This window comes from Musa acuminata, chromosome BXJ2-11 (assembly GCF_036884655.1).
Source record: "Musa acuminata AAA Group cultivar baxijiao chromosome BXJ2-11, Cavendish_Baxijiao_AAA, whole genome shotgun sequence".
NCBI lineage: Eukaryota > Viridiplantae > Streptophyta > Magnoliopsida > Zingiberales > Musaceae > Musa > Musa acuminata.
The window spans coordinates 2,127,614-2,154,000 of NC_088348.1; the positions used below are offsets into that span (position 1 = coordinate 2,127,614).

At 43.6% G+C, this 26,387-nt stretch overlaps 4 protein-coding genes across 4 annotated transcripts; all 4 read left to right on the top strand.

The window, feature by feature from the left end:
- Nucleotides 1–4,172: 4,172 nt before the first annotated feature.
- LOC135626271 (uncharacterized) lies at nucleotides 4,173–12,069 on the top strand. The gene is made up of 11 exons (XM_065131462.1): nucleotides 4,173–6,410; nucleotides 7,695–8,222; nucleotides 8,345–8,467; nucleotides 8,553–8,657; nucleotides 9,126–9,305; nucleotides 9,531–9,593; nucleotides 9,710–9,904; nucleotides 11,182–11,283; nucleotides 11,368–11,430; nucleotides 11,502–11,567; nucleotides 11,784–12,069. Exons 1-11 carry the CDS (start codon nucleotides 4,671–4,673, stop codon nucleotides 11,835–11,837), a joined length of 3,219 nt encoding a protein of 1,072 aa, XP_064987534.1. The 5' UTR covers nucleotides 4,173–4,670; the 3' UTR covers nucleotides 11,838–12,069.
- A 1,671-nt stretch (nucleotides 12,070–13,740) lies between these two features.
- LOC135627735 (probable receptor-like protein kinase At5g24010) lies at nucleotides 13,741–16,458 on the top strand. The gene has a single exon (XM_065133957.1). It carries the CDS (start codon nucleotides 13,796–13,798, stop codon nucleotides 16,310–16,312), a length of 2,517 nt encoding a protein of 838 aa, XP_064990029.1. The 5' UTR covers nucleotides 13,741–13,795; the 3' UTR covers nucleotides 16,313–16,458.
- Nucleotides 16,459–16,855: 397 nt separating this feature from the next.
- LOC103970262 (probable receptor-like protein kinase At5g24010) lies at nucleotides 16,856–18,658 on the top strand. The gene has a single exon (XM_009383968.3). The coding sequence runs from the start codon at nucleotides 16,996–16,998 to the stop codon at nucleotides 18,430–18,432; it is 1,437 nt and encodes a 478-aa protein (XP_009382243.2). The 5' UTR covers nucleotides 16,856–16,995; the 3' UTR covers nucleotides 18,433–18,658.
- A 2,130-nt stretch (nucleotides 18,659–20,788) lies between these two features.
- Nucleotides 20,789–23,234, top strand: LOC135580822 (uncharacterized). Its single transcript, XM_065133958.1, has 4 exons — nucleotides 20,789–20,852; nucleotides 22,358–22,431; nucleotides 22,506–22,632; nucleotides 22,712–23,234. The coding sequence occupies exons 2-4, from the start codon at nucleotides 22,370–22,372 to the stop codon at nucleotides 23,024–23,026; spliced, it is 504 nt and encodes a 167-aa protein (XP_064990030.1). The 5' UTR covers nucleotides 20,789–20,852; nucleotides 22,358–22,369; the 3' UTR covers nucleotides 23,027–23,234.
- Nucleotides 23,235–26,387: the final 3,153 nt, after the last annotated feature.

Genomic DNA, 26,387 nt, shown 5'->3' on the forward strand with positions numbered 1-26,387 from the left:
TATATATATATATATAATAGGTCAATTTTGATTTTTTGATCTTTTTTTGGATGTTATCATGTCTCCAAAAGTTAAAAATTAAAATAAAAAATACAGTTGCAGAATTCGATCAAAGAAGAATATCTAGTAATCTCATATTTTATCTCATTCTTGTGAAATATTATATCGAGGTGCATCGGATTAGTAGGACGCGATAAATTTTTTATTTATAATAAAGAAAAAATAAATAATAATAATAATAATAATAATAATAATACAATAAATAAAAGATAACTATTGGTCTCTTCCTAACTCGAAGAAATTAATATGATGGAGATGATGGAATCATACTATTGAAAATATAATAGTTTGAAGATGATGGAATCGGAAATATAATACTACGAAAAAGGTCTTGGGATGATAGAATTATTCGATTAAAAATATAGTTATAGTCTCACACCACTCATATGGGTGGGTCATAATGTCCTAGTCCTAAGAGATTAAGGGTTGAAAACTTCATATGATATATAATTATAGCTTAAGCATAATAGTGTACCAACTAACTTCAAAATCTTTTCAGATTATTATAAGAACTTTGATAGATTATTATAAGACAATTTATCTTTGTCACTTATCTCTTATATAAAAAAATATATATATTAATCTTTTTTTATAGACTCAAATATAAGAATAAAATATATATAATTATATCAAATCAAATATATATAATATTTTTTGAAGAAATAATAATTATGACTCGATTCAAAAAATAATCATCCTCTATATTTTTATTAATAAATTATAATCAATAGAGATTAATCTTCAATACCTCTAAACTAATAAAATTTATTTAAATAATATATAAACAAAATTGCTCTGACATTATCATTTAAGAACTTTAAGAACTCAACTCCAATTCAATAAGTTCAAAATGAATATATAATTTGAAAAAAAATTTGTGACTGTTAATCTAATGAGAGAATATTGTTTTGGATGTCATGTTAACTATATTTAATAAATTCTTTGTTATTTCTAGAAGCTTGGTATGTTTAATAGACTATTCTTCTCCTATTTCTTTGACCTTTTTTTCCTTCCTGTAAACAATTTATTTTTTCTTGTCCTTTCAATGTTGATAGAGAAATATGTATCCGAATCATGACTCGACGCATGATAATTTAGTAGAAAAGCTAAAGTCCCCATTAATGATCGAATCACATGAATATTAATTTAAAATGAAATATCAAAGAAAACCTTTACGCCACTGTAGGTATGACTTGCTATAAAACGAAAGGCATATGCCGGACTACGTACACTGATTGTGTGCAACAGTACTCTCTCATAAATGGTTTGATCCATCGCAATGTTCAGTGAAGCTGCAACCCAGAAATAATTTGAACAGATAGTTCTCTGCACAAATGGCGAGCCGGCCGATTCAATCGTTGGCAGTTTGTGAAAGCGTCGCTCCAGGAATTGGAAGCCGTAGATTGCTACATGGTTGTGCTGGGCCGGCCTTCTTCTATCCTCTTATTTCTGTGTTTGTGTGTGTGTGTGTGATTCAAGTCTGCAATTGTGGCAGAAAGCAAACATGAAACACGATGCCGAGAGCGAACACAGCCATCGTATCATCATCTTGGCGTGCGTTGTGATGCGAATCCGATGTTTGTTGCGATGCCGGAGTAGCCGATCTGCTGCCCAAGGGAGCGGGGAGGACAGCTTCCTTCTGGCTGTCTTATGATGAGCGAACAACTTCTACTTGCAAAAGCGAGCTTGTCGGACAAGAGTAGTTTCGTGGAGATGGCGAACGACTGTGGGATCAGCAATGGGGCTCCCATGTATGCGCTGATGCTGGGCAGGCATTAGACACTCTCGAGGAACATGGCTTGTCAAGGGATGCCGCTTTGGCTCTTTCCTCCTTGTAATGAGAATTTTCATATGGGAAAGGGAACAGTGTCTGCCTCGTTCGCAGATAGGACGACGATTCCACGGTAAAAGTTGTGGACGTCGAAGCAATGTGGATTCCTCGAGTGCTGGCGGATTTAAGTTGGATTTACGGTCTTTGTTTCGATCATATCTGCTTAGCTTTACGGTCAAGCGAGACACCTCAAGAGTCCAGACGAAACAAGAGTCGTGAGCGAATGGCAAAAAAGCTAAGCCTCAGTGGAAGCGATGATGGCGGAAAGACATCCCACTCCCGTGAAAGAACGAAGCAAACCCAAAGCATGGTCCCAAATCTGCAATACCTCATCGTACAGCATAAATGAAGTCTAAGGAGGTAGGAAGTGAAAGAGACTTCACGTGAGCTCAAACTAAAGAGGACGATGAACGAAAGAGACCTCGTATGGCAGTATGGGTACTTTTGTTTAGGGGACCATTTACATTTGTCTTCGACATTTGCCAAAGCTATCGATACATGTTATCGAGTTTGATTCGACTTAGTTGCTCTTTCATTAGGTTAGATCGGTAGACCAGCAAGCATCATCTTCTTTTTTTTTTTTTTTTTTTTTTTTTATGAATGATATTGATATGCAAAGACATTAACTATCGACGCTATGTAACATCAATCACGATGACTGTATATAGCTAGCATTGAAATTTATAGCGTAGATATTGTCATGAGTATCGCGTCGAAACAACTGCTACAACGAGCAATTAATCGTAATAATAATAATAATAATAATAGTTAGTAAATAAGGAAGCTTATATCACACTTTGCTACTCGATGCTTCTCGTCGACACCATTCATATGTTGGATTTCCCGTTCACATTCTCATCTTTCTATGTTCTCTCTATCTTTTTTTTTCCTCTCCTCTCCTTTCGATCATCTTTTTTTTTATAATTTTTTTTATTTATTATGTGTTTTTATTTATTATTTTGCATCTTTTAGTATATTGTGCTTGTTTTTCTTTATTTTATTTGATTATTTATGATCTATTCCTCCTCGGATGATCGTTCTTATTCCCAAGATGATTTTCTCATTGTTGTCTCTTTTTATTGTATTTCATTTTTATTTTAACTTTCAACATATATTTATATTATGTTTGTCATGATAAATTTTAGTTGTTCAATCTAGAAAGTGACATGGATCTAACCATGATCCTTTCTTAAAAATACCATAAGATGATTAGGAGTGAGAGCATTGAATTATCGATTTTACAAGATTGCATTGGTAACGAGCTCAATAAAAGACCCTTTACTGCTCAATTCAACAATAAAATTTGAAAGATTCAATTAAAATTAAATCTAAAGAGAAATCAAGTAGATAAGAGATTAGATTGTGGTATCCTCATATTAGGATAAATAACCTTAAAAATTTGACTAGTATCCATGAGAATCGATATTAGGGATCCAAAACGATAAATCAAGTTATTTGGATTGTATATTTAATTTCTTATCAAATTTAAACATCTTAAAGTTATTCAATGGTTCATCATCGATTCAAACATTCTTCTTTAATATGGTATCAAGCTATCAGACACATATTCGACGTGTCATATATATATATATATATATATATATATTGTTGAGATATCGATCGTATATTGTTGATATGTTGAAAAAATATTTTTTTTATTAATATATTTATTTAAGTAATTAAAATATATATTTATGGTTTAACTTTTTTTAAAATTATTATGTATTATTTAATATGGATAAAGATTTATATTTATAATGTTGGTTGATGTTATTAATTTGATCTAATTTTAGATGACTGAAGTTTTATCTTCTTTTTGTGACGATATATTATTATATTATTAATTTTAATATTTTAAAATGAATATTTTAAATATTTTTAATAAACATCGTTAGATCGGCCCATTTTCCGAGCGCCCGCGGCGCATACAGACCCTCAGACTCGGTTGAAAGCAGTCTATCCTAACGCGGTCAAACGCCACCCAACGGCAGATAAGTTAACCGTGCATCGTCGTGAAACGAAGTCATTATGTACTTGATTAGCTAATTTCTTGGCATATTGTGGATGTTCTAAAAGGCCAGTGGTCATCATAACGCAACGTTCCAGCGGCGCAGCGTATCATAATACGTACGATACATGACTGGGTAGGAGAAAGTACGCCACCCATTTCTACTTTTCTCGACCTCACTCACCATCATCGGGCCTTTATATCTATCTGTTAGTAGTGGGTTCAACATGTGAGAGCCCCCATCCCCAGGCACGGCCGCATGGGTCTCACCGCCGCAGAGGTGGGTCCCGCTTCCCTCGACCCGCGTTGCTGACCGACGAAAGCCTGCGTGCTCGACCTCAAACGGTGGATGCTGCCAGGGTCATGGCACGCGAGAGCCGTGCCGCAACCCGGTTGAGTCTTTCGGTGCATCATCGTGAAAATGGTCCGAGTCAGGATGATCCATCACGGTATGTGGCTTGCGTTTCCGTCGTTTACGTGTTATTATTTTATTGTCATGGCATCTTCGAAGCGGGGAGGGAGACGACGGAGCAGGCAAGGGCAGCCACATCATGATGATGATGTGATACCGGGCAAAAGCAGCCAACCCCTCTCTGTCTCTCTATTATTTAGGGAGGAGAGGGAGACAGGGAGAGGGCCTTCCGGGTGGAACTTTTGTTGCGGAGAGAAAGCTGTTCCAGATGAACATGAGGCGCAGAGTAGCCACCTCTTGAGAGGAGGAACTCGCTGGTCGCCACCGTCACCCTCCCCCTTTGCTTGCTACGCTGAGTTATGGGGTCTGGGTTCCCTCCGACTCGCGACCTCGGGTTCGGGTTTGAAGCCGAACCCGGGAACCGACCGGAGGATGCGGGCCTCTTGAAGCGCTCCCTCACGGAAATGGAGGAGCGGAGGCGGCAACAGCTGCAGCAGATGCCGTTCCTCCGCTCGGTGAAGCAGCGAACTCATCTCGCCTCCCCCGTTGGCCGCCTCGCTTCACCCGTTCGTCTTCCCACTCCGTTGAAGTCGACTTCCTCTTTGACCACGGTCTCCTCCGAGCTTGCGCCCCAGAGGAGAGCCGATTTCGGACCGGATAAGGGGTCGGACGCGATGAGGAACCGGCTCCAGGAGCTGGAGCGGCGGCTCCTACTGGACGACGAGGAGGACGAGACCTGCGCCTCCGGTTCCGCCCTGACCGGCGCCGAATGGAGGGGCCAGGAGGTGCAGCAGATCATCTTCCCGCCGCCGCCGCCGCCGCCGGGCCTCGCAGCCGCGAAGAAGCTCTTGCCGTCGCCGACCAACTCGGCCTCCTCCACTGTCTCTTCCTCCAACTCGTCCTCCCCTCCACCGCCTTCGTTCACGCCTCCTCCTCCGTCATCATCTTCTTCCTCTTCACGGCACGTGCTCCTCGACGCTGCGGCGTCCATCGCCGACGGTAACCTCGAGGCTGCGGAGGCGAACCTCGCCGTGCTGAAGCGCTCAGCCAACCCACGAGGCGACGCAGAACAGCGGTTGACTGCAATGATGTTCGCCACTCTCCTTGCTCGACTCAACCCTCCTCGAACCGGGAGATCTAAAGCGATCGCGGAGCTCTGCAGCGGGGAGCACTTGGCCGCCACCCAGATGCTCTACGACCTTTCGCCCTGCTTTAAGCTCAGCTTGATCGCCGCCAATTTTGCAATTCTGGAGGCCGTCAAGGACCAACCCAAGATCCATATCGTCGATTTGGATGTTGGCCAGGGCCGGCAGTACGATGCCCTCATCCACGCCCTCGCTGACCGTCATCGCTGCCGGCCCTCCTCCGCCCGCCCTCCAGCCGTTAAGATCACCGCCGTCGCCGATCCCACAACCTTGCTATACGGCAACTACGACGCCTCTAGCCTCAGCGAAGTTGGCGGTCGAATCGCTAAGCTGGCGGAGCGGGCCGGCGTGGGGCTCCGTTTCACCATCGTCTCCCGGCGGGCGTCTGAGCTGGACGCGGCGTCGCTGGGGTACGAGCCCGGCGAGGCCCTGGCTGTGAATCTGGCGTTCGTCCTCTCGCGTGTGGCCGACGAGAGCGTATCGCCGGCGAACCCCCGCGACGAGCTTCTCCGGCGGGTGCGCGCTCTCCGCCCGGCTGTGGTGACGCTGGTGGAGCAGGAGACAAACACCAACACCGCCGCCTTCTCCGGGCGGTTCGCTGAGGCGTGCGGGTACTTGGGGGCGCTGCTGGAGTCGCTGGACGCGACGGTGCCGCGGGAAAGCAGCGAGCGAGAGCGGGTGGAGGCCGGGTTGGCTCGGCGGGCGGTGAACTCTGTAGCCCGGGAGGGCGCGGACCGGGTCGAGCGGTGCGAGGTGTTAGGGAAGTGGCGTGCGCGGATGGGCATGGCCGGTTTCCAACCCATCCCGGTCGGACCAGGAGTTTCGGAACCGGTGAAGGCGCGGCTCGCGTCATTCCGGTCCAATCCAGGGTTCACGATCAAGGATGAGGCCGGCGGGGTCGCGCTCGGGTTCGGTTGGATGGGTCGAGTCCTCACCGTGTCCTCCGCGTGGCGTTAAGCCCCGCCACACCCCCCCCCCCCAATCTATCATTTATATTATTAGCAGCAGCTTAAATACAATTTGTAACGATAGCAATAGTTGGGCTGTTACCAACTTCTGTGGTTTTATTTCCAGTAGAACTCATATATTGTTGATCGGCTATGACTTTGATCCCGGTTTAATCTACGTAGCTCGAGAATAAATATCGTAGTCATTGTTGTCCTTTCTGGCTTGCCTCGGAGAATTGCTAACGCTGTGATCTTGTGAAGCTGCCCCTCGGTGCATGTCAACATGCAGTGTTCGTGCGGAAGTCTGCAAGTTGTCATTACGGTGGTGGTGGACTTGACAGGATCCGTGATGGGAGACAACATGGCAGGAGAGCAGGTTGGCATTGCTGCTCTCCTACTCCTCCAACCTCAACTTTTGAGCTGAATTCTAAATAACCCCCCCCCCCCCCGACCCCCGATTAAAGTTCCTGATTTTAAGAAAATATTTCTGTTGATGCTCGATCCGTGTGACCCCAAATCTGTTCTCGATCGTCACATTTACCACGGGTTCTCTCTTGGATTTTGTGTCGGACATCCTGATAATTAAACTTTGACAAGTAATAGCGGATCACGAGCCTATGATTATTATTAACGTGTCATGGAAACGATGCCGATACATTTGGAGGGGACAGATTGTGGGGCCCGGTGCTAATAATTGCCTCCGATACGAGCACCTGTGAACCGAAATGTCATCCGGAGTCGGTCAACATCTGTTCCAGGGTAAGTCAGGCAACTGGTTCCGGTTCAGGTTCGATCGGGCGATGCATGAAATGATAACTCATCATTAATATCGTCGACTCACTCACATGTTTAACCTAGCGATGGTGGGTTGAGGTTCCTCCCTCCGACGCTACGGAACACTCCATGATCAACTGCACTGGTGTCGTTTCCCAAATCCAAGTAATAAAGATATTATATTTTTATTATTGACATCTGAGTCAGATCCGCGGGCAAATCCGTTAACGGGCTTACCCGAAACCCGATATTGGAAAATAAAAGAACTCACTTTCCTCACACTACCCTCGCTCGAAGCTACTGGGTCTCTCTCACATGTCTTTTGCAATCATCACATCGATAAGCGACCGAGTAGGAAATAATCGGGCGGCGAGAGCGGCTGCTAAAAATGAGGTCGGATCCGGATCACGATGTGACGACCGAAATCCGAAACAGCAACCCGACAGGAGCAGGAGCAGTAGCGGAAGGGGTTCCTTCGCGGGAGCGGGAAGGGGAACGATAAAGGCAACAACAGTAGCTGCGGTGGTCACTTGGGATGGACTCCCTTTCGGCCTTTGCCTTCTCCTCGCCTCGCATGGAGAAGCCTTCCTTGTCCTCGACACCCTCGCGCGCCCTCCCGTCCTCGTACTCCTCCCCCCGCACCATCTACAGCGACCGATTCATTCCCAGCCGCATCGGGTCCAACTTCACCCTATTCGACCTCTCCGCCTCGCCCTCCGCCTCCTCGTCCTCAGACGTGTCGGGAAGAGAGTATGGATCCGGCGCCTACGCCGCCCTACTGAGAAATGCTCTCTTTGGGCCGGATCAGGGCGTGGCGCCCCCGGCCACGCCCGACCGATCGGCGGAGGCAGCCGGGAGGAGGTCTTCCTCCGCCGCTTCCTCGACGTCGTCTTCTTCGGGTTTCTCGATCCCCAGTAGGAACATTTTTAGGTACAAGGCTGATGTGCCCCGGCACTCCCTTGCGACGCAGTTCGAAGATGGGCTTCCCGGGTTCCCACATATCCATCCGAGGGCGCCGAGAAAGGTGTCGCCATCGCCTTACAAGGTAGGTTCGCTTTTCGTTTTCCTCTTGGAGTTGTCATTGTAGTTGAGAAAGACTGGATTTGATGAATGTGATTTGGGCAAGTTTTTCTACTGGTGCTGAAATTGGAATTTTGTTGCTCCTAGGTACTGGATGCGCCGGCATTGCAGGACGATTTCTACCTGAACCTCGTCGATTGGTCCTCACACAATGTGCTGGCTGTTGGTTTGGGCGATTGCGTGTATCTTTGGAATGCCTGCAGTAGCAAGGTAAGATATTTTTCTGCTGTTGCTTCTCTTGATGCTTTTACACATATTCCCGTAATGACTTTGTTCTGCGTGATTGTCATGCAAGGTTACCAAGCTTTGCGACTTGGGTGTGGATGACAGTGTGTGCTCAGTTGGATGGGCACAGCGTGGCGATCACTTGGCCATCGGTACTAACAAGGGGAAAGTTCAGGTAGTATCTTGGTCTTTTGTTGTCGACCCTCTTATAGCAACAATTTTAGCAGAGATCGAGGGTAACATAGGAGTTCTCTTACGGCTGGCTACCTTGGCTATTCTTTATCTATTCCAGACATGTTTATTACTACTTTGCACAAATATCCTAAATGCACTTTTGCTTCTTTTCTTTTAGTATACTCTTGAACCGAGGTGTTTTCAATTATCGGATTGTTCATAGTTCTACAGTGTGCATTTGCTTCTGGAAGTAAAACTTCGATATTATGGTTGTTATCTTAACATTTGTTTTCATTTGCTGTTTGTTGTTAGTCTCAGGATTCAATTTAACTTACTGTTTTGTCCTGTATATAAGTTTTTGTTGGTCTTAGATATCTGTTCATTTTTACTTAATCCCACCAAAGGGTGTGAAACCATCAGTATCTAAATCTTCCAGCATTATGTATTTTTTGTCTTTTATTTGACACAGATATGGGATGCTACTCATTGTCGGAGGATAAGGACAATGGAGAGCCACCTTTTGCGAGTTGGAGCTGTTGCATGGGGTTCATCTTTGTTATCCTCAGGTAGCAGAGATAAGATGATTCTACAGCGTGATATTCGTGCCCAAGTTGATTTTGTTAGCAAGCTGACAGGGCACAAGTCAGAGGTGATTTATTGACACAATCACCTGCACAAATTTCCATATTGAATGTTTCGTCTTGAGTAACAATCTCATTTGGCTTTTCCTGATCATCTGCATATATTAAGATCTTTAGGTTTGAGATTATTTCTGATCAGAGCAAGTATATGTTTCTAATGAACTTCACAACATATATATCCACTTGCTATATATATATATATGTTGTGATTCTTATGGTTCTTATCTTTGCAGGTTTGTGGCTTGAAGTGGTCTTATGATAAATTTGAACTTGCTTCTGGTGGAAATGATAACAAAGTAAGTTGGTTATTATTGTTATTTCTATGCATGTTGTTTCATGATTTACTTAATTCTTTACAATTGAATTTTTATAGATTCGGTATGTAACCTTCTCACATTTTTTCTTATGTCAGCTTTTTGTGTGGAATCAACATTCCTCAAAGCCGGTACTGAAATATTGTGAACATACTGCAGCTGTAAAAGCAATTGCATGGTCACCACATGTACATGGACTTCTAGCATCTGGTGGAGGAACTGCAGACCGATGTATTCGTTTGTGGAATACTACCACAAACTCTCACTTGAGCTGCATTGACACCGGAAGTCAGGTAACCTATCACAGCTTAACATCTTATACTAGTTGGATATATTTTTGACCATTTAATACACTGCTGGCACATGACAACCTAAAATGTTTCACCAATCATTTCATTTCGAAGTATTGTTTATTTTTGGTTCTAAACATGTATGTTAGTGGTGATCATTCAAAGATCAGCTTACTAGAATAGCTGAGATTATCACAAAACCTAAGGAATCTTTCATATCTTATGACTATACTAACAGATTTGCAGCTATGCTTTTTCTCCATGTGTTTCTACTCTTTAATATTTTGTTTTCAAATCTAGGTCAATTCCTTCTTCATTTTCGCTTTACGTCAGGAAATAGTTCAACTATGCTTCTTCTTTGTATAACTTTAATAGACATAAACACCTTGTGCATTCGTGTCATTTTAAATGCTAATCTTAATTTTTGAATTTAGTACCTATCTTTGGCTGCAGGGAAATCTTGTTTCAAAAGTTTGCACACACTCTTTCTGTTTCCTCTCCACCACTGCCTCCTCTTCCCTGCTGTATCTCTGCAACCGTTTTGTCTTCCCTGCTGCATCTCCAGCATCTTCTCCACTTTTTCTAGGTTGCCATTTCCTCTGACTGGTTTGTTTCTTACTCCTCTTCTGCCTCATTCTCTTCCCTCTTCTTCTCCCATCTTATATCCATCTTTCTCTTTGGTCCACATGGTACCAACCTATATCGAGTGCCAGTGCATAAATCAATACTAGTCTGACCATTGATCGTTATCGACACCAAATATATTCATACTATACCAACTGTGCTTCTTTATTGGACTTGAATGCTGATATACTGTAGTACTCAGATTATTTGACAAATAAATAAATATTTTCTTTTTTCGAAGCAGAGTTCACAGTACCAGTACCATGTCAACCATACAATCCAGTATAGTTTTTGAAATAGGTATCAACCATACATGTATATTATCTGGACTTTAGGATTTCTAGGTCCTTGCCACCTTTTCATTTGCTGTCTATTGTTAACTATATCATTACTGTATACAGAGGAGCAAGGGGATGGCTCAACTGCTGATCTTTTGGTATCTGCAATAGTGTCATGCATCTTTCAGGGATATTGTTGTTAAACTACTCATAAAATAGTGAATATTGATGTTGGTGATCTTTTTTCCAAGTATCATAATTAAGCCCCATCTTTTAGACTTAGAGATCTGTGTTTCCTGAATACATACAGATGATATAGTTAGGGGTAACACTAGAAGAAAAACAAAAACAAAAACTAACTATCTCATCTTCGAGCAGGTTTGCAACCTTGTATGGTCAAAGAATGTCAATGAAATTGTCAGTACCCATGGTTATTCCCAAAACCAAATAATTGTTTGGCGATATCCAACCATGTCCAAGGTGTGCCTTTATCCCAGGCTTTCTGACAATTAAACACCAAAATAACTCTTTTGCTTTACTGAGACAATGTATTGTGCTTTGCAGCTCGCAACACTTACCGGCCATACTTACCGAGTCCTGTACCTCGCCATATCTCCTGATGGGCAGGTAATTGCTTCTCTTTTATATCTATGCTTACCAAGTTATAACTCATCAATTGACCTCTTTTCATCATGCAGACCATTGTCACTGGTGCCGGTGATGAAATGCTAAGATTTTGGAATGTGTTCCCATCTAAATCTCAGGTACATGTACCTGTCTTTTTTCATAGCTAGGTTGTGTCATGCCCAAATATTTTGGGCCTTTTCCTACTTTAGATGTATGATGATACAGACACTCTTTCGAGCTGGACAACTTAAGGCCCTCAATGCATCACCTTCTCTTCTTCTTTGCATACACTTACACCTGAAATTGTTGCAATTGAAAGATTGCTTTGTGCTAATATTAAGCTTTTACAACAGAACACTGGCAGCGATATCGGAGCAAGGTCTCTTGGCAGAAGTCACATCCGGTGACCTTGAATTCTACCTGTTGGTCCCATGGATTGTCTATTTGTATAGTTGTTGATTTATGTTTTCCTTTTCTTTTTTCGTCTTTCTGAAAAGGAGCTATTACTTTGTGCTAATCAGGTCAAAGTTTAATTTTCATAAGCTTGACCATTGGCAGCATATGGAGCCACTTTTTATCATGCCATGCTCATCATCATTTGCAATGATACGAGGGGACGAGATATCAGTTTGCCTTGCTGATAATTATAGACAGAGTTGGTGATGTGGTTGAAAACTCGCTAAAAACACCCTTGTAACATTGTACTGTGCTTGTATATTAATTACGTAGTACATTTCTACGTTGTTCTGTGCTTGCATAGTAGCCTTTTGGTGTTCTTTGAGTTCTGATCTCTGGTGACAAATAGCGAAGCTAAGTGTCCATGTTATTAGAACACCCACCTAGCACTGGAAAGCATGAAATTATAGGTTGATCGAGTATGTCTATTTTTATGTCAATTCTAAACCACAATGTTTATTACATTATGATGATGACCATTTGGCATGAACAGATATCAACCAATTGTAGTGATCATTACTTGTCTCTGTGGCCTCATGAGAGATGGTCATATTCCTGCCTTGATGCCACAATATTTTTGATGTAAAGTCACCATGATCATGCACAGTGTTATTACTTAGGACTATTTCCCCTGTTTTTTAGATAATTCGATGTGTTGCTTCAAGTGTTTTCCATATTTTTACAGAAGGAATCGATGTACAAATTGTTACAAGTATGCTAATGATAAATAAATATTTTGATTCTTATGATTATAACGTTGACTACCGAAACTTGGTCACCCCGTCTCTCATTTCTCTCGTCTCTGCTGAGACAAACGAACAGCCTATCTCAGGGTTGTGTTTACATGATTTTTCTAAAGGTTTGGATGATTCATATGAGTCGAAATGATCCGAACGATAATGTTAATTACTATATCGTGACAGCCTGAGCATGATAAGATGCAGACGGTGGATAGCGTTGCAGTAGAACTCTCGTGCTTTGAACTTTGAGAGGTCAACGAAGCCCCGTCGGACGATGCCAAAGACCGTAGACTCCGCCTTCCCATGGACTCAAGATGCGTCCCGTGATCGCAAGATGACGTCCGCGTCAACCACGGGGCACGAGTCAATTGATGAGCCCCCCGACGCGATGCTTCCCGTGGCGAAGAACCCCTTTTTCCAACTGTTTATTTGTTGACTTGGGTCAACGAGGCAAATCCAGTCGACGGCCAGCCGCCTCCTAATGAAGCCGATCGCCATTAATGCCAGCACAGGAGTTGCGCCACCAATCGCCGTTTAGTCCCGCCACCACGAGAGACAGCCGACCCGAAGAAGTCACGGAGTCCACAAAAAAGTGAGTGCGCAAGGGAGCTGTCCGTCGTCAGCATGGCCATTTTCCACTGATATTTTGGAATATTAGGATGAAGTGGTCTACACACGGCACTGTCCACCGCACTTGATCAAGACTCTTCAAATATATTTTCCAATGATTTGTCTCACTATACCTTCATTTCATTCCACAGTGAATCACTTGGACATGCACCGAGCCCAGTGGATGAACGGCTGGCAATAATTCAGGCGTGGGACCTCGCGGGCCAACATTTCTTCCAAGCGATAGATGATGAGATTGCTCCCTGGAGAGGTCGTATCCACACTAATGATGGACTACGTTCACGGATATGCACACGACACCCGGTGACTTACCCGTCTGGGTTTTGGAGGTGTGACAGGTGGGCCCTTCGGTGATTGGCAGGGTAGGTGGGGATGGCGGGCGGGCCGTGGTTTGCAATTGCTCGTCTTGGGTTATGAATTTTCCACGCTAAGGGCCAAAGGGGGACCCATTCCAATTCCACAACCCGCTGTAAATTTGCTAGCAGTCACAAGCATAAGCATACCCGCACAAGCACTCCCCGGTGCTCCGTAGCACCATAATGGATCTCAGGATTCTCGCCTTCCTCCTCCCCCTCTTTCTCCCCTCCGCCCTCTTCGTCTCCACCACTGCCTTCAACCCCGACACTTCCCACTACCTCAACTGCGGTTCCGCACCTGACATCGTCATCACCACAGACGTGCCTTCCCGCAACTTCACCGATGACTCTCCCTTCCTCTCTGATTCCGACAAGTACCCCTCCCTCTCCAATCCCTCGGTCGCCGCCTCCTCCTCCTCCTCCCTCTACTCCACCGCTCGCGTCTTCACCAGTTCTGCCTCCTACCGCTTCACGATCAACACCAACGGTACCTACGTCCTCCGCCTCCACTTCTTCCCCTTCTCGGGCAACGGCTACAACCTCTCCTCCGCCCGCTTTGGCGTCAACGCCCTCCAACGCGGCGTCGTCCTCCTCGAAGACTTCTCCGCACCGATCTCCACGGCTCCGATCATCAAGGAGTACTTCCTCTGGGTCGATTCTGACGAGCTCGTTGTCACCTTCGCTCCAAGTCCGAGCTCGTCGTTGGCCTTCGTCAACGCCGTCGAGGTCTTCACCGCACCCGCCAATCTCAACATCAACGAAGACTCACAGCCGGATATCGCCCAATTGTCCCGTCAAGCGCTTGAGACTGTCCACAGGATCAACATGGGCGGGCCTCGGGTCAACGACAGCCTCTGGAGGACGTGGATCGCCGACGATGACTACCTCCTTAACAAGGTTGCCTCCTTGTCGAACCACACGGACCCCGACAAAATTACGTACCAGCCGAACGAGTCTGACGATGTCGCTCCGCGGACAGTCTACAGTACGGCCAGAACCATGAACATCTCGAGCTCACTCCGGGCCAACCCCAGTTTCGACTTCAACGTTACGTGGAGCTTTCCGGTGGTCGCAGGTTACAAGTACCTGGTACGAACACATTTCTGTGATTTCATATCGCAAGGCTTCAGCACTGACATCATCTTCGACCTCTACGTCGGGAACCTGCCAGTTCGGGAGATACAAGCCAGTGATCACGTTAATTCTCTTGCCCAAGCATTCTATATTGACTTCGACTTGGCAGTTCCGAGCTCCGGAATGATCAATATAAGCATTGGCCGGGACGTTGCCCGGACCACGAAGTGGAATGCTAATGCGATGCTCAACGGGCTGGAGATCTTCAAGGTAATTGATGGAACTTCCAACCTGCTATCAAATTCCAGCAATGGCGTGCCTATTGCAGCGATAGTCGGCGTCGCTGTTGGTGGCGTCCTGCTTGTGAGTCTTCTGATCATCTTTGTCATGGTCTTCATACGTAAGAGGCGCAGATCGAAGCCTCTGCCTCTGCTGCCGAATGAATCCTGGTCTCCGTTTCGAGAAACTCCGCGCGGAAACTCTGTTGGGCGTTCGAGTAAGTCCACCGAAGGAACGGCGCTCGCAGCATCGCTCAGAGTTAATCTCGGCCTCTACATCCCCCTGCTCGACATCAAGGCAGCTACTAACGACTTCGATGAGAGCCTTGTTGTCGGCAGCGGCGGCTTCGGGAAGGTATACAAGGGTGTCCTCGCCGACGGTACCAAGATCGCGGTGAAACGAGCCATGCCGGGGTCGAAGCAAGGGTACCCGGAGTTCCAGACTGAGATCCTCGTCCTGTCCGGCATTCGCCACCGGCATCTCGTCTCCTTGATCGGGTACTGCGACGAGCAATCGGAGAGGATCTTGGTCTACGAGTACATGGAGAAGGGGACGCTGAGGAACCACTTGTACGGCTCGGACAAGCCGTGTCTTTCATGGAAGCAGAGGCTGGAGATCTGCATCGGGGCCGCCAGGGGCCTTCACTACCTCCACACCGGCTACTCGCACACCATCATCCACCGCGACATCAAGTCCACCAACATCCTGCTTGACGAAAACTACTTGGCCAAGGTCTCCGACTTCGGCCTCTCCAAGCTGGGTCCTTCCTTCGGCGAGACCCATGTCACAACCGGAGTCAAGGGCACCTTTGGATACTTCGACCCGGAATACTTCAAGACGCAGAAGCTCACCGACAAGTCCGACGTCTACTCCTTCGGAGTGATGCTCTTCGAGGTGCTGTGCGCGAGGCCCGTGATCGATAGAAGCCTCTCCATGGAGCAGCTGAACCTGGCGGAGTGGGCGCTTCACTGGCAGAGGAGAGGCCAGCTCGAAAAGATCATCGATCAGAGGCTTGTGGGAAAGATCAACACCAATTCACTGAGGAAGTTTGGTGAGACGGCGGAGAAGTGTGTCGCAGAGTATGGTATCGACAGGCCTGCGTTCGCGGACATCCTGTGGAACTTAGAGTACGCTCTCCAGCTTCATGTGACGGAGCTGAAGAGGGAACCGCACGAGGATAGTGGCGCTGTGGAGTCGCAGATGTCAGTAGCAGCGATGAGGGACGTGGATACGGCGAGCTTAAACTTTGATGAGGCAAATGACAGGAGCAGGATGGCCAGGCAGGGGGAATCGGACTTGATGGCAAGCACCGTATTCTCCCAATTGGTCACCGACGAAGGAAGATAATTACTCTGGATGGCCAAGGAATATAAATTTGCAATCATAGTGAATTATTATTATATGAGCCAGTGTTACTGTATGGATGCTTGTTTAATTTGATTGTCGTAGCAGCCAATTTACAGGCCTTTTCTACATAAAACTTTCTTCTGCAACTCCAATGGCCTTTTCAACTCACTTCAAATGTTGATGCTGGGCTATATATGAGAGACCAATCGCAGAACCGTGCATTATATATGACTCGGTTGTGATTCTGGAGAATTGAAGGTCATCATCGAAATGTTTGACTTGGTCAAATTTAATCGGTATAAATAACCTTTACCGAAACTATTTTATGGACCGTTGAGCACACCGTTCAGATAAGGCGTCTCACTCGTCATGCGTGATGCGTAAAGGGCCGACGCTTCTCCACTGAACAATCCGGACCGTCCACATCACAATCCCGCGGTGGGTCCCGCGTGGGACCGACCACGATCGAGCTACGCTGGAGCGCGTCGATAGCATCATTGAAGTTTCTCCAACGCGGGGTAGAAATTTTCTTCCCGTCCCACCGACTCTCTGGCTCGGACCGCGTGACAGCTGGCTCGCGTCGAAACCAACCACAATCGTCGTCCTACCCCAATTTCCAGACCCTTCCGTCGCCAGCAAAAGACACTTCCCAAATCCCCGTCTCGTGATCGATACCATCTCCAATGGCGAGTCGTCGAATCCCTGGCGATCTCGCCACCGGTCTCCTCCTCCTCTTCTCCCTCATCTCCACCCTCTCCGCGGTCCGCTTCTCTCCCCCTGACAACCACCTCATCGCCTGCGGCGCTTCCTCCGCCGCCGACCTCGACGACGGCCGCGCGTTCCTCCCCGACTCCGGCCTCTCCCCACCCGTCCTCCGTTCCCACGGCCGCCAGATCTCCCTCTCCAACCCGTCCCCGGACGCCGTCCCCCTCCATCGGAATGCCAGGGTCTTCGCTTGCCCCTCCTCCTATGAGTTCGAGATCAAGAACAAGGGAATCCATCGGATCCGCCTTCACTTCTACCCCTTCTCCACCCCGGAGTACGACCTCTCCTCCGCTCGCTTCCACGTTTTGGCCTCGGATATTACCCTACTGTCCTATTTCGGCACCTCGAGCCCTGTGATGAAGGAGTACTTCATCAACCTGAATGAAGGGAAGCTCGTAATATCGTTTTCTCCGGCGGACAGGTCCTCCTTTGCCTTTGTAAACGCCATCGAAGTCATGTCAGCTCCGAAAGATCTCATTTTGGACGCTGGAAGGTTAGTAAAACCCGATGAAATTACGGAATTTCATGGGCTTTCGAAACAGGCTTTGGAAACACTCTATAGGGTTAATATTGGGGGTCCGAAGGTGACTCCTTTTAACGATACTCTCTGGAGGACGTGGGTTTCTGACGTTGAGTTTCTAAAGCTGAGTTCTGCTTCGAAAGTTGTGACATATAGCGGAAGGATTAAGTACCAGAGATACGGAGCGAGTCGTGAAGTTGCCCCTGATAATGTTTATAATACCGCAAGAGCAACGAGTGGTGCCACTGTTCCAGGCTCCAATTATAGCATGACATGGGAATTCCCCGTCAGTTCAGGTTACAAGTACCTTGTTCGGATGCATTTCTGTGATATTGCTAGTTTGGCGCTTAACCAGCTTTATTTTAATGTCTACCTTAATGGGTACTTGGCATATCAAGATTTTGATCTCTCTGATTCCACTGGGCAAATATTGGCTTCACCATATTATGTAGACTTTGTTGTGGATGTTGATGTTTTGGAGCTTTTGAGCATAAGCATTGGTCCATCTAATCTGAGTAATCCTTCCTGGATTCGAGGATTGTTGAATGGTTTGGAGATAATGAAGATCAACAATACAATGGGCAGTCTTGATGGCAAGGCTCCAGTTATCTTGGTTTCTGAGGATCCGGTCGGAAGAGGCTTTGGAGCTTTTGTTCGTTCACTTACATGTGGCTTTGCTTTTATGAGCTTGTCAGTGATTGCCTTCATGCTATTCTTGAGGTGGCGGTCTGAGTCAAGGAGTCTTATGTCTTGGTCACGTCTACCTGTTGATGTTTCAAATGGTAAGTTATCCAAGGATTCTCCAGTTATACCAGGTAAGTTGGTAGACTTTTGATGAATTAAGGGAAGAATGTTGTATAATATTTTCTATGGCTTGTATGAAGAGTATAAAACACTCGTGTTGCGTTTAATACTTTCTTCCACTATGTAAAATGTGCTGTTTGCACATCACTTGATGAATCTGTTTTTGAGGACTAGCTTTGTTTCTCAAAGGACTGAACCCCTGTAAACTTCTATGCATTTTTCAATCAACTTGGCAAGCTTACAAATTAATATTTAAATATGCTGTAATTGTCTATACACTAAAATTTTGTTCTCCTTAGTTTCATATAATTCTTGTCATCTGTGGGATAAGAGGAATAATGTGCATTCAGTTTATCTGCATCTTCAGCCATATTTCTAGAGATCTCTAGCAGCTTATGGAAGTCGCTTAATGCAGGCTTGCCATATATGTGATCTGTTGTAGACTTCTGAACAAATTGATTACTGTCTGATCAACTTATGATTGAGGAGCAAATTGTTGTCTGCAAATGAAGCCTAGGTTTCATCTAGCACTTATGTGCATGCACCACATGGATGCTCATTGTTGGGGATGCCCATTAGTGATACAAATATATCATTGATATCCTCTAGTCCATTATATTGCTCGTGCTGCTGTTGGTTTTTTAATTATTTTTCTCATAGTAGCTTTTGGTGTGTTGAAAATGGTTGTTTCTTCTGGTTATTATAGAACACAGAAAGAAGATAACTGCTTTCTTAATCTGATTTGGAATATTGACCTAAGTGTAATAGTTGTCAAGCTGGAAAATTCTTCCAGGAAGCCTATTTGTATTTGTAAAGTTATTTAGACATATAGAGTCAGTTTGTACCTCATGAGGTGTGTTGAGACTTGAGTTCACCTATTGTGATGACTTGTTGCTCTTCACATCACATCTTAGCTTAAGGCAAGCAATTAGGCATATCCATATCAACTCATACGGACCTTGCATTCTGCACCTTTTGGTTACGCTTCTATAGAAGGAATGTCGTGCTTTGGATAATCCTACAATGGAGCAAAATTAAGCATTGTCAAGCACATTGAGTGTCATGCTTAGTAAAATATTTCGTGGTTGGGATAAAACTATGGCTAAAATTGATAGTAAAAATTGGTGCTGATATAGATCTGATCGAATTTTGATATTTCTTTTCCTTTTCTTGTGAGGTTTAATTTCTTTTTGGCTACCACATCATTCCGAAGAAAGAAAAAGAAATGAGCATTCTTGGCCTCTTTGAAGAGCAAAAATGCATGATGTTGTTTCCTGCACCTTTCAATATCTTTTTCCTCGACGCAAAAGGCAGGTGACCACGAGCTTTGATGGTTGTGCAAAGCATTTTCTATCTTGAATATGCATCTGTCACATTGATTCCATGTAAGGCAAAGGTAAATTGATGCATCATTTACTTTTCCGTACTGCCGACGGCCTTCCGATATTTGGTACATGGCTATTAAATTTTTGCGGATGAACAAGTAGTTTACAATTCAAAATGTTAAAGTGTTTTGATGCTGTAAGTTGCTAAATCACTCTCAGAAAGTCTGGTTCGTTTTGGTGCTAGAACAATTCATGGTGTCGTTTTGGTGATAGAACAATTCTCTTTGATGGTAGAATGAGTACAGATTCATTCCCTTGCTTTATATTTTGCTCGACAAATCTGATCATTTTTTTTGGCACGTTGAAGTATGAAGAAGCATCTAATGCAAGGCATGCGACATGTATCTATTGTTGGTTGTGTTCATCTCTGTAACAAAGTGGATGCAGTAGTAGATAAGTTCATCGTATGATCGTGTGGGTATGCGATTGCTGAATCGTTATATGTATAATCTCTGGAACCACATGATGAACTCATGGAAGACTTTGTTGGCAAAAAGGATCTCAACATAAAGTTGCAAGTTGTCGATCGTTTAAGCTTTTTTGAAATGAATATTCCAAACACAGATTCATTTGTTCTTGTAGCAAGAAACGAACTTTTGGAAGGGTTTGTTCTCAATTAACCATCGCAAAATGTCGATTTCAATGCAAGCTTTTCGACATCAATATGAAAGCATTTTTGTTGTTGATAGCCTACGACGTTACAGCTCTCCGATCTCCATCCCCCACACACAATATATATATATATATATATATATATATATATATATATATAAGGAAAACCTTTCAGATAAATTGATTTAAGACGACATTTCCGAGACATAAATCTTCGACTTAGGAAGTGGCAAATGACTCCAATTCATTCTTGAATCGCACTATTTTACACGCATAGCACAAGTTTACATGGGCCGGATCTTACTATATGGGCCCAACGATTCATCTCGATGCCGTATTACAGCCCACCTTTGGGGTAACAGATAATGGTGTCTCCCGCGAGCCCTAACGGCCTCTCCGTCCGTCTACGCTGACTTCTCTCCCTCTCTCGATCGGCGGCTCCGTAGAAGGTAAGGTTCGGATGTTCTTCCTTGCATGCCTTGTATCTTTCTCGTTTCTTCCCTTGATTTCATTTCGTTCATATCTCATAATCCTCCGTTGCTCTTTCTATCTTTTACTTCCTGGGGCAATAAATTCGAGAGCCATGCCATCCCGTGTGTTGGGGTTTTCGATGTTCGATGCATATCGAGTAACTCTCGGTACAGTTTGAGGTAGATTACGGTGGATTTTCATCGATCATAGACCATAATTGTTGATCGTCCTTCTTTCTTTTCTTTCTTTTTATCGCTGAGAAGAAATCAATGGATGAAGAGGCTCCGTTTTCGTGGATCTGGTTGTTCTTTGGGGCGCCGCGCGAGTTGGATAAAATTAGGCATTGGAAGACGTCTTTGAGGAAGTGAGGACAAATGGAATTTAAAGAATTCTAAACAATCTTCAGTTGACTGGAAAATAGAAGACGATGATGAAGAGGATTTGATGAGAAGATGTAGTCTTATGACTTGCCCGTTGGGTACTTCTTGTTCGGTGTTAATTGGTATATTAATTGAGATTCCAGGGTACATTTGCATGTCGGAATTGGGATTGGGTAGTGATAGTTTGATCACGGAACAACAGAAGAAATTGAAATCATATTAATAAATTGGCGATGTTCTTGTTGGCTGACACTTCATACGTTATCTAGCGGAAAATAAAGTTGTAGATGAAATGAGCCTTTTCAGGTTTGGTAGCCATGGCTAGTAGATCAGATTGTTGTTTGTTTTCCATCTTTGTTTGAACCTTCTCTACGATGAGAAAACTGTATAGAAGGATTAGAAAAACAAATTGCAATCTTTCAACCCTCTTTAGCACTCTGAATTTTTCTGTACCGAATGAAATTTTTGATGTGATGCATCCTATGGAACTGATTATTATTGGATAAGTGATGAGATCTATCTTATCTTTCACATTATTTCACCTAAATTGAAGACTGAAAAAAAAGTTTTTAATCTTTGAAAATCTTCAGATGAGCTAGTTCCATCTGTAAGGCACCATGGGGGATTCTTATGTCGAGTATAGAATTTATTGTTGAATTAAATTTGTACTATCCATTTGACTATTAGATATTGAATTACACAATCTTGAAATTTTCAAATAGAGGATTACCATCTGCCAATGAGGAGTCCCGATCAGCAGACTTCACCTATATAGATCTAAGTTTTTGATGATGAATTTGATGTTTTGCTTTATTTCAATGAAATTGTCACAATTTGATGTGCTGGATATGAGGCTTCCATTTTATCTGTTAAAGTTTGAACACTTCATATTTCATCGTAAGAATTTTTGATGTGTGCATCTGACTTTTTATGTGTTTGTCCATGCCTTTGTGTTTCTCTTTGCTGCAAGAACTTTTCCATCATTAAGAATATCAAACAGATACAATTTCCATTTGACAAGAATGTTGGTTGCTGCTGGAAATTTGTTTCCTAACCATTTTACTACTGCATGACAATCTTACATCACGGCTTCAACTTCACAACGCAGGACGGTGGGGGTATGACTGATGAAACGTGTGAAAGCAAGATATATGTTGGCAATATTGATCAAAGGGTTCCTGAGTAAGAACTAATCAACGTTATTCCTTCTTACAGCCTCTTCCTTGTGATACATTGCTTACTGTAATCTGAATTAGGTCCAATGTGATCAAGATGTTTTCCCCTTTTGGGAAGATTATATCTGAAGATTTTCTGTGGCACACCCGTGGTCCTAAACGTGGGGAACCACGTGGCTACGCCTTTATCCAGTATAGCGTGAAAGAGGTAAGCAACAAAGTCACATAATATCATCTAAAACCTAGTTGCAATAGTCTTATTGTTGTTGTTTGAAGTGAGCATTCAGGAAGCTCTATTGGCAAAAACAAAGATGAATGGTAGATTTGTTTCTGGACGCCCTCTGGTCGTTCGTTTGGCCAGTGAGAAGCATCTGGGAGACATGGAATCAAAGTTTGCCTGTGCTGAAACAAAAGCCAATGATGCACGCAGCAGCACGCTAGGGCAAATGAATCGGAATGCCAAGATCGCAGCGATAAGGAATAAATTGAAGTCCCTCGAAGAACAAGGAGGTTGTGCGACGAAGAAACCAAGACTGCTAACTAATTCCTTGCCTCCTGGCAACAAGGATCATTCTTTGACGGGATATCAAGAATCAGACTGATAGAGGTGTTGTAAACCTGTACAAAGAGTGAATCAACCACCGTTACCTGATCTGGGACACTGTTCTTTTCAGTGGTGATGATACTCTGGACGTTACTTCTTCGCTCTTACCACCACTTCTACAGCTGGTGGCGACTGAAAAAATGGCTTGATTTGCTTCACTCTGTATACATGAATTTTCCATCATTTCAACTACTTATTTCTTATTATTCTTGGCCTACCTTCGCATTAGAAATTTCCACCTCTTATGCATGTTTTTACTGTGTTGACGCTAACGTTGTTACATCCCGTGAGTAAGTTTTTTTTGATACGCTTTCGACAAAAGCACAACAAAGGGAATGAATGTAATAAAATTAATTAATAATTGTATTCAAAATAAATCTTAAATATTTTTAAAAAGCAAATGAAAATTCCAATCACACTCAATAATTTAATTAAGATAGAAACGTTATTATTCAATACGATTCTAAAACCATCATAATGAATTTAAAATATTAATAAATCAATAATCCTGAATTAAAATTTTTATAACTCATGACAATTTCAAATGAAATTTATGAAATATAAAAAAACTCGTAGAGAGTAAAATAAAATTAGATAATTGTCCCAAATAAAACTTTAATGATTATTTATTCATTATTTTCTTATATTTTGATCTAATAATATCAATAAATAATTTTAAATAATTTTTTAAAAATAATAAATGTAAAACAGGTTTCAGATATAACAATATAAAATTTATATGACAATAATTAAAAAGAAAAGAGTCAGAAACCCACCTCGGGAAATTTAAAATTATATGGTATTTATAAATTTAAAGGAAAAATCACCTGTGCTCCAATATTCTACTCGGGAAATCACCCGTGAGTTGCTTTGACATTGTGCTATATATTATTATCTGCATCAGCATCTGGAAATATTGTTTTCTGCCGTCCAGCTCGCATCCAGTCACATCGAACCCCCGTTGCCACCGTTTGTTCTCCGTTGCGTATGCATCACATAAATAACATGTAACAAGTAAGGCTTAATGAACGAACAGTCTTTGACTTGGATTGCATGCCACAGAGATTAGATGCCGGAGAACGATCGCTTGGATTCCCGATTCCTACACGCATTCCGGTTTGCTATTATCATCATCATCCGCTCGACATAAACTTCTTCGTATATGGATGGTTCCCATACATACCCTCCTCCGACGAATGAATGAATGTCTACGTAAATCTGGACGGTAGATCGAGTTCCATCGTCTGGTATCCGCCTATCACGGCCCCAAGCTGACGCCCGCTCGGTCTTCCGGTGACTGACTATTCATGTCGGTCGCAAAATATAAACCCCTGCAGGTCGTTTGGCATAGGACTGTCATGACGACGGGACCATTGGGGCCATTCGACAACCACGTTGCGGGCGCAACACGTCGTTCGTACCGCTTCCGAAAGCTTCCTTGTCTACCTTCATCTGCCACTAAAAATGTCTTATCTCTGGTGGCATGTCACCCGTGTTTCTGTTTCGGTTCAATTTCAAGCGATTTCTGACACCTAAAAAATAATGGTCGTCGTCGTCCATCGAATTCCTCTTTCCTTCCTTCCCTTCCTTCCTTCCTTCCTTCTTCCAGCCGTATTAATTGCGCACAACGACTTAAACGAGTAAGAAGAAATCATAAATATCTATCGCTTTCTGTACGTATTCTTTTGTTTTCAATCGTTTGATAATATCAAAGGTTAAAAATTCTTTATGTAATCTTTTTTTTTTTTTTGGATAAAAATAATAATTTTTAGAATTTTATTTTTTATTATATTTCTTTGATAAAATTATATATATATATATATATATATCTTTATATATATATCTTTATATATATATATATATATATATCTTTTTTCATGAAAATGGAATAACTCTTAGAACTCTCGCCACTCCACCTGTAATCTTATGACTATAAATAAATAAGCGTATAAATTAAAAATAGCCCACGAAATTAGACGACCAAACGTATTTTCACGGAAGAAGATCTCGGCGTCTCCACGCAAACAAGCAGAGGGCATCCTCCAAACCTAATCAATCAAGACGTGGAATGATGTGATAACATTCTTGTTGTCACTCGTCATGTCCAGTTTCTTCTCATCTCGCCCGGCCAACTACTCGCTCTCAATCTCAAGCCTTAAAGCTCGCATGGAGACCTCACAACTGGTGTTCATCGATAGTAGCTTCTCCTATCGTCAAGCCCTCCCACGCCACTCTCGGCCACGGCCATCGCTCCAGCCGACGGTGGCTCCTCCATCGACATGGATCCCGAGTCCATCTCCACGCGGTGGATGAGCAGTAGCGCTGACGTCTTCGACTTCAACCTCCCCCTATATGAATCTTCGTTCCTAGTCCATGCAGACCAAATCTTCTCCGATGGTCTCCTACTGCCGCTTCACAGCGCCACTGCACCAAAACTTTCGGTAGCATACGATTGCTCATCGAAGTCCCTTCCCTCGAGGAGGAGTACCTTCTGCTCTTCTCCTAGTAGAGCCGCTTCCTCGATCTCTTCACACCTTCCGGTGTTCCTCCAAGCCAAAGCCACACCCAGTTCGGCCAGTTCATGCTCTTCCATCGATCTTACACCAAAGAGTTGGAAGCCCAAGTTGCATTTCTTTCGGAACTGCACGAGACCTTCGAAGAGAACACTGCGGAGGTGTTTGTGTTTTCTGATGCCCTTGTATAAGAAGGTGAAGTGCTTGAGATTGGTTTCTTCGAAGACGGTGAGGAGTCGGAAGGACTCAGCGGGCGGTTCTCCCAAACCCAAGACCAGTAATCCCTTCTCGAGCGTCGAGTGGTGTCGCAGCAATGCTGATATTTCGATTCATGACGCGATTCTTCACTGCAAAAGATCAATCGCAACTCCAAGCGACAATGCTTAAAGTTAGTTCTCACTCCTCCGTCCGAGACGCGGTGACTACACCTTCGGAAACTGCCGTGAATTGCTTATTTCTCTTCTGCTTCTACACTCAGAAACTACTCTGGAGTTTCTTCGTTGGTCTCTTAGTATTCAAGAAGAACATGCGTGGAGAAGACAGTGAGCAGAATCCAAGAAGAACAAGAGACGCTCTATAACTTATTTTCTTGTGGATTCTTCATGTACGCCCCCAAATGTCTACCCACACCAAAAAAATGTCTCATAAATGTTGAGTTGTTGAGAAAAGAATTCTTGTGCTGTACTCTTGAGTTCTTCCCTATCTTGTATCTTGAAATTGGAAACCAATGATCTCAAACACTCTTCATAAAACATCGAGAACTATATTTTCTCGAGACTTTTTATGAGTGAATTTCAGATTAATTCCATGATTTGTTCGATACAAAAAAAAAATAAATTCTTACAT

What these genes read in the sequence shown, in the direction of transcription:
- LOC135626271 (XM_065131462.1), top strand. Translation starts at nt 4,671, where the DNA reads ATGGGGTCTGGGTTCCCTCCGACTCGCGACCTCGGGTTCGGGTTTGAA. An exon ending in GCATTGACACCGGAAGTCAG is followed by an intron (nt 9,905 to 11,181) that starts GTAACCTATCAC and finishes ATCTTCGAGCAG; the next exon opens with GTTTGCAACCTTGTATGGTC. An exon ending in TGTTCCCATCTAAATCTCAG is followed by an intron (nt 11,568 to 11,783) that starts GTACATGTACCT and finishes CTTTTACAACAG; the next exon opens with AACACTGGCAGCGATATCGG.
- LOC135627735 (XM_065133957.1), top strand. Translation starts at nt 13,796, where the DNA reads ATGGATCTCAGGATTCTCGCCTTCCTCCTCCCCCTCTTTCTCCCCTCC.
- LOC103970262 (XM_009383968.3), top strand. Translation starts at nt 16,996, where the DNA reads ATGGCGAGTCGTCGAATCCCTGGCGATCTCGCCACCGGTCTCCTCCTC.
- LOC135580822 (XM_065133958.1), top strand. Translation starts at nt 22,370, where the DNA reads ATGACTGATGAAACGTGTGAAAGCAAGATATATGTTGGCAATATTGAT. An exon ending in ATTGATCAAAGGGTTCCTGA is followed by an intron (nt 22,432 to 22,505) that starts GTAAGAACTAAT and finishes AATCTGAATTAG; the next exon opens with GTCCAATGTGATCAAGATGT. An exon ending in TCCAGTATAGCGTGAAAGAG is followed by an intron (nt 22,633 to 22,711) that starts GTAAGCAACAAA and finishes GTGAGCATTCAG; the next exon opens with GAAGCTCTATTGGCAAAAAC.